Consider the following 12,242-nt stretch of genomic DNA (forward strand, 5'->3'; position numbering starts at 1 on the left):
TACCGGTAACTGGCTACACCAGCGGTTGGCAGCCTTTTCCATGTGGAGTGCCAAGTTACCGTTTCTACTGATCTGCGATATGATTTTCATGTAATAGTTTTATTTAAATTTATAATAACGTCTTCGTATCTCAACATTAATGTCATGTGGTTCATCAAATCTAAATGAAAATGATACAAACCTGAAAAGTAACTTCTATTCCCATTACCAACTATGTAAAAACAGCCAACATGAAACCAACAAATAAAAACCAGCCCACAGATAGAAAATAACCTGATTAAAATAACTATCCTATAAATCACATTGTCTACACATGGCCTGTCTGCAAGGAACTAGAAACATTGTATCAACTATTAACTATTTGCACCAGGGATGAGCAGTAATCAGGTAGTCTATAGGTCTACTTCTATGTGTAATCAGGGTCAGGATGGATTAGTCCACTCTGACAGGCCTCCACAATGGATTAGTCCACTCAGACAGGCCTCTACAATGGATTAGTCCACTCTGACAGGCCTCTACAATGGATTAGTCCACTCTGACAGGCCTCCACAATGGATTAGTCCACTCAGACAGGCCTCTACAATGGATTAGTCCACTGAGACAGGCCTCCACAATGGATTAGTCCACTGAGACAGGCCTCCACTGGATTAGTCCACTGAGGCCTCCACAATGGATTAGTCCACTGAGACAGGCCTCCACAATGGATTAGTCCACTGAGACAGGACAGATTAGTCCATGTGAGCCTCCACAATGGATTAGTCCACTGAGACAGGCCTCCACAATGGATTAGTCCACTGAGACAGGCCTCCACAATGGATTAGTCCGGGGGAGACAGGCTCTACAATGGATTAGTCCACTCAGACAGGCCTCTACAATGGATTAGTCCACTCAGACAGGCCTCTACAATGGATTAGTCCACTCTAGACAGGACAATGGATTAGTCCACTCTGACAGGCCTCTATAATGGATTAGTCCACTGAGACAGGCCTCTACAATGGATTAGTCCACTGAGACAGGCCTCCACAATGGATTAGTCCACTGACAGGCCTCCTCTAGTCAATGGATTATGTTGATTAGTCCACTGAGACAGGCCTCCACAATGGATTAGTCCACTGAGACAGGCCTCCACAATGGATTAGTCCACTGAGACCTCTAGTCGGGGAGGACAGTAGCAACATTTGACTGAATCTCTCTCTATCGACCAAGTGTCTCTCCTCTCTAGTCGGGGAGGACAGTAGAGTTATGTGATGCTGTTTTGACTGAGTGTCTCCTCTCTAGTCGGGGAGGACAGTAGAGTTATGTGATGCTGTTTTGACTGAGTGTCTCCTCTCTAGTCGGGGAGGACAGTAGAGTTATGTGATGCTGTTTTGACTGAGTGTCTCCTCTCTAGTCGGGGAGGACAGTAGAGTTATGTGTCTCTGTGATGCTGTTTTGACTGAGTGTCTCTCCTCTCTAGTCGGGGAGGACAGTAGAGTTATGTGATGCTGTTTTGACTGAGTGTCTCCTCTAGTCGGGGAGGACAGTAGAGTTATGTGATTCTGTTTTGACTGAGTGTCTCTCCACTCTAGTCGGGGAGGACAGTAGAGTTATGTGATGCTGTTTTGACTGAGTGTCTCTCCACTCTAGTCGGGGAGGACAGTAGAGTTATGTGATGCTGTTTTGACTGAGTGTCTCTCCTCTAGTCGGGGAGGACAGTAGAGTTATGTGTCTCTGTGATGCTGTTTTGACTGAGTGTCTCTCCTCTCTAGTCGGGAGGACAGTAGAGTTATGTGATGCTGTTTTGACTGAGTGTCTCCCTCGGTGGTGGGCAGTAGAGTTATGTGATGCTGTTTTGACTGAGTGTCTCCTCACGGGGAGGACAGTAGAGTATCTCCTTCCACTGTTTTGACTGACCACCTCACCTCACCTCTACACAGTAGTGAGTATATACCACCTCTAGACACCACCTCACCTCTACTGTTTTGACACCCTCACCTCTACACACCACCTCACCTCTAGACACCACCTCACCTCTACACACCATACCTCACCTCTCCACACCACCTCACCTCTAGTGAGTATATACACCCCTCACCTCTACACACCCTCACCTCTACACACCACCTCACCTCTACACACCACCTCACCGTCACCTCTACACATAGTGAGTATATACCACCTAGACACCTCACCTCTACACACCACCCTCACCTCTAGACACCACCTCACCTCTACACACCACCCTCACCTCTAGACACCACCTCACCTCTACACACCACCCTCACCTCTACACACCACCCTCACCTCTACACACCACCTCACCTCTAGACACCACCTCACCTCTACACACCACCTATACTTGTTTTTCCTCAATCTACACACAATCACCCCATAGTGAATGACATCACACCTCTACACACCACCTATACTTGACACACACAATACCCCATGATGACATCACAATACCCCATGATGACATCACAATACCCCATGATGACATCACAATACCCCATGATGACATCACAATACCCCATGATGACAAAGCAAGAACAGGTTTTTAGAACATTTTGCAAATATATAATAAACATAAATACTTTATTTACATAAGTATTCAGACCCTTTGCTATGAGACTCCAAATTGAGCTCAGGTGCATCCTGTTTCCATTGATCATCCTTGAGATGTTTCTACAACTTGATTGGAGTCCATCTGTGGTAAATTCAATTGATTGGACATGATTTGGAAAGGCACACACCTGTCTATATAAGGTCCCACAGTTGACAGTGCATGTCAGATCAAAAACCAAGCCATGAGGTTGAAGGAATGTCATCATGGGGTATTGTGATGTCATCATGGGGTATTGTGATGTCATCATGGGGTATTGTGATGTCATCATGGGGTATTGTGATGTCATCATGGGGTATTGTGATGTCATTATGGGGTATTGTGATGTCATCATGGGGTATTGTGATGTCATCATGGGGTATTGTGATGTCATCATGGGGTATTGTGATGTCATCATGGGGTATTGTGATGTCATTATGGGGTATTGTGATGTCATTATGGGGTATTGTGATGTCATTATGAGGTATTGTGTTTTAGATGTTTGTTTAATCATGTTAGAATAAGGCTGTAACGTAACAAAATGTGGAAAAAGTCAAGGGGTCTGAAAACACAACTATACCACAGCAGGAACACACTCCTCTGTGTTGTGGGACGTGTCGTACCACAGCAGGAACACACTCCTCTGTGTTGTGGGACGTGTCGTACCACAGCAGGAACACACTCCTCTGTGTTGTGGGACGTGTCGTACCACAGCAGGAACACACTCCTCCTTGTTGTGGGACGTGTCGTACCAGTTTTACGACCAAAAGTCCTTTCCTTTTCTGACTCATGATTTTTGTCTCACCCAGCATGCATCAGACGGTGTGACTAGTTTTGAGGTGTCCTCTCCCCTGAGGTACGAGGACGTTTCTCCCAGCATCACCCTGAAGACTTGGGTCCAGCCACTCAGGTACAAAACTAAAGAAATACACCCACCCACACATTTCATATGTCATATGTCTCCAAATACAACCCCTACCTACCCCTCTACCCACCACCTACAGTCTGATATATATATACCGGGTTACATTAGTCACTAATCTGGTCAGCTTCACGATTAACTTCTGTGTTCAAACGTGTTCGTTTTTTTGTGAGGAAACAGCTTCTCCATCCTCTCAGAAGGAAACTCTCAGCTTCCTCCATCCTCTCAGAAGGAAATCCTCTCAAAGCCTCTCCATCCTCTCAGAAGGAAACTCTCAGCTTCTCCATCCTCTCAGAAGGACTCTCAACTCTCAGAAACTCTCAGCTTCTCCATCCTCTTCTCCATCCTCTCAGAAGGAAACTCTCAGCTTCTCCATCCTCTCAGAAGGAAACTCAGAAGGAAACTCAGCTTCTCCATCCTCTCAGAAGGAAACTCTCAGCTTCTCCATCCTCTCAGAAGGAAACTTCAGCTTCCATCCTCTCAGAAGGACTCTCAGCTTCTCCACTCAGAAGGAAACTCTCAGCTTCTCCATCCTCCATCTCAGAAGGAAACTCTCAGCTTCTCCATCCTCTCAGAAGGAAACTCTCAGCTTCTCCATCCTCTCAGAAGGAAACTCTCAGCTTCTATGTCTCCATCCTCTCAGAAGGAAACTCTCAGCTTCTCCATCCTCTCAGAAGGAAACTCTCAGCTTCTATGTCTCCATCCTCTCAGAAGGAAACTCTCAGCTTCTATGTCTCCATCCTCTCAGAAGGAAACTCTCAGCCCCCCCACCCTCCTTCCTTCCCGGTCCATGTGGGCACACAGACCAGGCACTGAGGACACAGCAGTTTAAACCCTGCCTTCGCCCAATCCTGATAACGTCTACAGAGTCTAACCCACAGCAGTTTAAACCCTGCCTTCGCCCAATCCTGATAATGTCCACAGAGTCTAACCCACAGCAGTTTAAACCCTGCCTTCGCCCAATGATAACGTCTACAGAGTCTAACCCACAGCATCTATCCTCACACATCCCATCTAGTCCTGACAGATCGTCTCAGTGTACAGAGTCTAACCCACAGCATCTATCCCCAAGCATCCCATCTAGTCCTGACAGATCGTCTCAGTGTACAGAGTCTAACCCACAGCATCTATCCCCAAGCATCCCATCTAGTCCTGACAGATCGTCTCAGTGTACAGAGTCTAACCCACAGCATCTATCCCCAAGCATCCCATCTAGTCCTGACAGATCGTCTCAGTGTACAGAGTCTAACCCACAGCATCTATTCTCAAGCATCCCATCTAGTCCTGACAGATCGTCTCAGTGTACCCAGTCTAACCCACAGCATCTATCCCCAAGCATCCCATCTAACTGTCTGTTTCCTGCTTCTTCCAGACCTCTGAGTTCTAAGATCAAGGCTCTGGGTCACAGAGACGTCCTCCCCAACAACAGACAGCTCTACGAAATCATCCTCACCTACAGCTTCCACCAGGTGAGAGTGTCTAGGTTGTATTATACACCTCTGTTTGGTGTGTGTGACCTCTCTACCTCTCTCCCTAGCTGTCCAGTACTGTCTGACCTCTCTACCTCTCTCCCTAGCTGTCCAGTACTGTCTGACCTCTCTACCTCTCTCCCTAGCTGTCCAGTACTGTCTGACCTCTCTACCTCTCTCCCCAGCTGTCCAGTACTGTGTGTCTGACCTCTCTACCTCTCTCCCCAGCTGTCCAGTACAGTCTGACCTCTCTACCTCTCTCCCCAGCTGTCCAGTACTGTCTGACCTCTCTACTCTCTCCCCAGCTGTCCAGTACAGTCTGACCTCTCTACCTCTCTCCCCAGCTGTCCAGTACTGTCTGACCTCTCTACCTCTCTCCCCAGCTGTCCAGTACAGTCTGACCTCTCTACCTCTCTCCCCAGCTGTCCAGTACTGTCTGACCTCTCTACCTCTCTCCCCAGCTGTCCAGTACTGTGTCTGACCTCTCTCCACCTCTCTCCCCAGCTGTCCAGTGACCCCCGCTGTCCAGTAATGTGTGACCAGTTGTATGAATCAGAGTTTGACTCTCAGCTCTACCTCTCTCCCCAGCTGTCCAGTACTGTGTTCTGCCTACCCTGACCAGGTAGTAACCACAACACAACCATGATCCACCTCTCTCCCATGATATAACCAGCTGATATAAACACAACCATGATATAACCTAAGTCAGGAGAGGTGACCCCAAGCTGTCCAGTAATGTGTGACCACAACATGAACCATGATATAACCACAACACAACCTGATATAACCACAACAGAGACTGTTGGTTATAACCACAACACAACCATGATATAACCACAACACAACCATGATATAACCACCACAACCATGATATAACCACAGCACAACCATGATATAACCACAACACAACCATGATATAACCACAACACAACCATGATATAACCACAACACAACCATGATATAACCACAACACAACCATGATAGAACCACAGCACAACCATGATAGAACAACACAACCATGATATAACCATAACACAACCATGATATAACCACAACACAACCATGATATAACCACAACACAACCATGATATAACCACAACACAACCATGATATAACCACAACACAACCATGATATAACCACAACACAACCATGATATAACCACAGCACAACCATGATAGAACCACAGCACAACCATGATATAACCACAACACAACCATGATATAACCACAACACAACCATGATATAACCACAACCATGATATAACCACAACACAACCATGATATAACCATAACACAACCATGATATAACCACAACACAACCATGATATAACCATAACACAACCATGATATAACCACAACACAACCATGATATAACCACAACACAACCATGATATAACCACAACACAACCATGATATAACCACAACACAACCATGATATAACCACAGCACAACCATGATATAACCACAACACAACCATGATATAACCACAACACAACCATGATATAACCACAACACAACCATGATATAACCACAACACAACCATGATATAACCACAACACAACCATGATATAACCACAGCACAACCATGATATAACCACAACACAACCATGATATAACCACAACACAACCATGATATAACCACAACACAACCAGAGCAGAGACTGCTGGGTTCTGGAGACTCCTACCACACCAGGTAGTAACCACAACATTAGAAGAGACTACTGGTCTCTAGACTCCTACCACACCAGTTACCACACCAGGCATTTAATTTGTATTTGTGGTCCTGGTGACTGGACCTTTTCTGGAACACCATTATTTTGGTCTTACTGAGATTTACTGTCAGGGCCCAGGTCTGTCAGGGCCCAGGTCTGTCAGGGCCCAGGTCTGTCAGGGCCCAGGTCTGTCAGGGCCCAGGTCTGTCAGGGCCCAGGTCTGTCAGGGCCCAGGTCTGTCAGGGCCCAGGTCCAGGTCTGTCAGGCCCAGGTCTGGGCCCAGGTCTGTCAGGGCCCAGGTCTGTCAGGGCCCAGGTCTGTCAGGGCCCAGGTCTGTCAGGGCCCAGAATCTATCTAGGTGCTGCTGTAGGCCCTCCTTGGTTGGTGACAGAAGCACCAGATCATCAGCAAACAGTAGACATTTGACTTCAGATTCTAGTAGGTTGAGGCCGGGTGCTGCAGACTGTTCTAGTGCTCTCGCCAATTCGTTGATATATATATGTTGAAGAGGGTGGGGCTTAAGCTGCATCCCTGTCTCACCCCACGGCCTTGTGGGAAGAAATGTGTTTTTAGGCTATTTTAACTGCACACTTGTTGTTTGTGTACATTGATTTTATAATGTTGTATGTTTACCCTCTCTTCTCCCTCTTCTCCCTCTCTTCTCCCTCTCTTCTCCCTCTCTCCTCCCTCTCTCCTCCCTCTCTTCTCCCTCTCTTCTCCCTCTCTTCTCCCTCTCTCCTCTCCTCTCCTCTCCTCTCTCTCCATCAGTACTCTCTGAAACTAGAGAAAGGTGACTACACGCTGCGTCTGCAGGTGCGTCATGAGCAGGCCAGTGAGCTGGAGCGTCTGAAGGACCTTCCGTTTGTGGTGTCCCACCGTCTGTCCACTACTCTGACCCTGGATGTGTATGAGTCTCACCGCGCTGCCCTCTTGGCTAAGAAGAAAACCAACTCCCTGACCCTGACCCCTGGAGCTACCCAGCCTTTTTATGTTACAGCCCTGCCTGATGACAAGTAAGTAACCCCTGACCCCTAGAGACCCTGACCCCTGAACCTCACCCCTGGAGACCCTGACCCTCACCCCTGGTGACCCTGACGCCTGACCCTCACCCCTGGAGACCCTGACCCTCACCCCTGGCAACGCTGACCCTCACCCCTGGAGACCCTGACCCCTGGAGACCCTGACCCCTGGAGACCATGACCCTCACTCCTGGAGACCCTGACCCCTGACCCTCACCCCTGGAGACCCTGACCCCTGACCCTCACCCCTGGAGACCCTGACCCCTGAACCTCACCCCTGGAGACCCTGACCCTCACCCCTGGAGACCCTGACCCTCACCCCTGGTGACCCTGACCCTCACCCCTGGAGACCCTGACCCTCACCCCTGGTGACCCTGACCCTCACCCCTGGTGACCCTGACCCTCACCCCTGGTGACCCTGACCCTCACCCCTGGTGACCCTGACCCTCACCCCTGGTGACCCTGACCCTCACCCCTGGTGACCCTGACCCCTGACCCTCACCCCTGGAGACCCTGACCCTCACCCCTGGAGACCCTGACCCCTGACCCTCACCCCTGGAGACCCTGACCCTCACCCCTGGAGACCCTGACCCTCACCCCTGGTGACCCTGACCCTGGAGACCCTGACCCCTGACCCTCACCCCTGGCGACCCTAACCCTCACCCCTGGAGACCCTGACCCCTGACCCTCACCCCTGGAGACCCTGACCCTCACCTGACCCCTGGAGACCCTCACCCCTTCTTTGTCCCTCACCCTGATGAGAAGTGAGCGCCTCACCCCTGGAGGCTCTAACCCTCAACCCTGAACCTGACCTCACCCCTCTGAGAAGAACCCATCCATCACCCTGGAGACCCACCCTCAACACTGTTTGAGATGTAATGACCCCTGCAGTTTCAGCCCTTCTTTTCACCTTCACTGCCTGATGATAAAACACAGCCTCTGGGCTAGAGGCTCTAATCATAACCCTGAACCTGACCTCTCTGAGAAGAACCCATCCATCACCATGGAGACCCAACTCAACACTGTTTAGAGATGTAATGTTCAGCAGTTTGTCTCTGTTCTCCTTCATCTAAAAACACAGTCTCTCTCTCCCCTTCTCCATCCCTCTCTCCCTCTCTCTCTCTCTCTCTCTCTCTCTCTCTCTCTCTCTCTCTGTCTTTCTCTCTCTCTCTCTCTCTCTCTCTGTCTCTCTCTCTCTCTCTCTCTCTGTCTCTCTCTCTCTCCCTCTCTCTGTCTCTCTCCCTCCCTCTCTCTGTCTCTCTCTCTGTCTCTCTCTCCCCCCCTCTCTCTCTCTCTCTCTGTCTCTCTCTCTCTCTGTCTCTCCCCCAGGGTTCCTAAAGGAACATGTCCAGGATGCTATCTGACCGGCTCCCTGGTCGTGCCTAAGGGAGAATACGGCAAGAAAGCAGTGAGTGGCTCTTTCTACTGTCAGTCAACAGCTCTCCTACACTCTGATTGGCTCACTCCTTTTATGGCCCCCCCTCAGCATCCTTCTCAACCAATCACAAGCTTTGCTAGCGTCACAGTTTTAGTTGCATGTTGCTTTGATGCTCTTTTCACTGTGTGGTGGGAGGGGTTTTCTAGTTCCTGCCTGCGACTCCGTGGCCTGTGATTTGTACATGCTGCTGTCCGTCACTCTGGTCTTTGTTGTGTTCAGGAGTTCTGTTTAGTTGTTTAGTTCTGGTCTACTTGTCACTAGTTGTAAACGATGAGAGAGAAGCAGTATGACTTGCCACTAGTTGAGAGAGAGAGAAGCAGTATGACTTGTCACTAGTTGAGAGAGAGAGAAGCAGTATGACTTGTCACTAGTTGAGAGAGTGAGAGAGAAGCAGTATGACTTGCCACTAGTTGTAAACGATGAAAGAGAAGCAGTATGACTTGTCACTAGTTGTAAACGATGAGAGAGAAGCAGTATGACTTGTCACTAGTTGTAAACGATGAGAGAGAAGCAGTATGACTTGTCACTAGTTGTAAACGATGAGAGAGAAGCAGTATGACTTGTCACTAGTTGTAAACGATGAGAGAGAAGCAGTATGACTTGTCACTAGTTGTAAACGATGAGAGAGAAGCAGTATGACTTGTCACTAGTTGAGAGAGAAGCAGTATGACTTGTCACTAGTTGTAAACGATGAGAGAGGAGCAGTATAACTTGTCACTAGTTGAGAGAGAGAGAAGCAGTATGACTTGCCACTAGTTGAGAGAGAAGCAGTATGACTAGCCACTAGTTGAGAGAGAAGCAGTATGACTTGCCACTAGTTGTAAACGATGAAAGAGAGGCTGTATGACTTGCCACTAGTTGTAAACGATGAGAGAGAAGCAGTATGACTTGCCACTAGTTGAGAGAGAAGCAGTATGACTTGCCACTAGTTGAGAGAGAAGCAGTATGACTTGTCACTAGTTGTAAATGATGAGAGAGAAGCAGTATGACTTGCCACTAGTTGTAAACGATGAGGGAGAAGCAGTATGACTTGCCACTAGTTGTAAACGATGAGAGAGAAGCAGTATGACTTGTCACTAGTTGAGAAGCAGTATGACTTGTCACTAGTTGTAGAGAAGCAGTATGACTTGTCACTAGTTGAGAGAGAAGCAGTATGACTTGTCACTAGTTGTAAACGATGAGAGAGAAGCAGTATGACTTGCCACTAGTTGTAAACGATGAGAGAGAAGCAGTATGACTTGCCACTAGTTGTAAACGATGAGAGAGAGCAGTATGACTTGCCACTAGTTGTAAACGATGAGAGAGAAGCAGTATGACTTGTCACTAGTTGAGAGAGAGAGAGTAGCAGTATGACTTGTCGCTAGTTGTAAACGATGAGAGAGAAGCAGTATGACTTGTCACTAGTTGAGAGAGAAGCAGTATGACTTGCCACTAGTTGTAAACGATGAGAGAGAAGCAGTATGACGAGCCACTAGTTGTAAACGATGAGAGAGAAGCAGTATGAATAGCCACTAGTTGTAAATGATGAGAGAGAAGCAGTATGACTTGTCAGTAGTTGTAAACGATGAGAGAGAAGCAGTATGACTTGTCACTAGTTGTAAACGATGAGAGAGAAGCAGTATGACTTGTCACTAGTTGTAAACGATGAGAGAGAAGCAGTATGACTTGTCACTAGTTGTAAACGATGAGAGAGAAGCAGTATGACTTGTCACTAGTTGTAAATGATGACTTGAGAGAGAGAAGCAGTATGACTTGTCACTAGTTGAGAGAGAAGCAGTATGACTTGCCACTAGTTGAGAGAGAGAGTAGCAGTAGGACTTGTCACTAGTTGTAAATGATGAGAGAGGAGCAGTATGACTTGTCACTAGTTGAGAGAGAAGCAGTATGACTTGTCACTAGTTGTAAACGATGAGAGAGAAGCAGTATGACTAGCCACTAGTTGTAAATGATGAGAGAGAAGCAGTATGACTTGCCACTAGTTGTAAACGATGAGAGAGAAGCAGTATGACTTGCCACTAGTTGTAAACGATGAGAGAGAAGCAGTATGACTTGTCACTAGTTGTAAACGATGAGAGAGGAGCAGTATGACTTGTCACTAGTTGTTGATGAGAGAGAAGCAGTATGACTTGTCACTAGTTGTAAACGATGAGAAGAAGTATGACTTGCCACTAGTTGAGAGAGAAGCAGTATGACTTGTCACTAGTTGTAAACGATGAGAGAGAAGCAGTATGACTTGTCACTAGTTGTAAACGATGAGAGAGAAGCAGTATGACTTGTCACTAGTTGTAAAGCAGTATGACGATGAGAGAGAAGCAGTATGACTTGTCACTAGTTGAAGCAGTATGACTTGCCAAACGATGAGAGAGAAGCAGTATGACTTGCCACTAGTTGTAGCAGTATGAGTTGAGAGAGAAGCAGTATGACTTGTCACTAGTTTAAACGATGAGAGAGAAGCAGTATGACTTGTCACTAGTTGAGAGAGAAGCAGTATGACTTGTCACTAGTTGTAAACGATGAGAGAGAAGCAGAATGACTTGCCACTAGTTGTAGACGATGAGAGAGAAGCAGTATGACTTGTCACTAGTTGTAAACGATGAGAGAGAAGCAGTATGACTTGTCACTAGTTGTAAACGATGAGAGAGAAGCAGTATGACTTGTCACTAGTTGAGAGAGAAGCAGTATGACTTGTCACTAGTTGTAAACGATGAAAGAGAAGCAGTATGACTTGCCACTAGTTGTAAACGATGAGAGAGAAGCAGTATGACTTGTCACTAGTTGTAAACGATGAGAGAGGAGCAGTATAACTTGTCACTAGTTGTAAGAGAGAGAAGCAGTATGACTTGTCACTAGTTGTAAACGATGAGAGAGAAGCAGTATGACTTGTCACTAGTTGAGAGAGAAGCAGTATGACTAGCCACTAGTTGAGAGAGATGCAGTATGACTTGCCACTAGTTGTAAATGATGAGAGAGAAGCAGTATGACTTGCCACTAGTTGTAAACGATGAGAGAGAAGCAGTATGACTTGCCACTAGTTGTAAACGATGAGAGAGAAGCAGTATGACTTGTCACTAGTTGTAAACGAGAAGCAGTATGACTTGTCA

The 12,242-nt window shown here is 47.3% G+C and overlaps 1 protein-coding gene across 1 annotated transcript in view; it reads left to right on the forward strand.

Moving 5' to 3' along the window:
* Positions 1-9,434, forward strand: part of LOC121843881 (tripeptidyl-peptidase 2-like) — a 42,865-nt gene extending 33,431 nt beyond the window's left edge. Inside the window, 8 exon segments of the mRNA XM_042313743.1 lie at positions 1,223-1,290; positions 1,999-2,143; positions 3,391-3,491; positions 4,876-4,989; positions 5,485-5,572; positions 6,628-6,659; positions 7,446-7,697; positions 9,033-9,434. Coding sequence (XP_042169677.1) covers positions 1,223-1,290; positions 1,999-2,143; positions 3,391-3,491; positions 4,876-4,989; positions 5,485-5,572; positions 6,628-6,659; positions 7,446-7,697; positions 9,033-9,315 — 1,083 coding nt within the window. The 3' untranslated portion in view covers positions 9,316-9,434.
* Positions 9,435-12,242: the final 2,808 nt, after the last annotated feature.

The sequence above is a fragment of the Oncorhynchus tshawytscha genome, unplaced genomic scaffold, assembly GCF_018296145.1.
Source record: "Oncorhynchus tshawytscha isolate Ot180627B unplaced genomic scaffold, Otsh_v2.0 Un_contig_4076_pilon_pilon, whole genome shotgun sequence".
Lineage (NCBI taxonomy): Eukaryota > Metazoa > Chordata > Actinopteri > Salmoniformes > Salmonidae > Oncorhynchus > Oncorhynchus tshawytscha.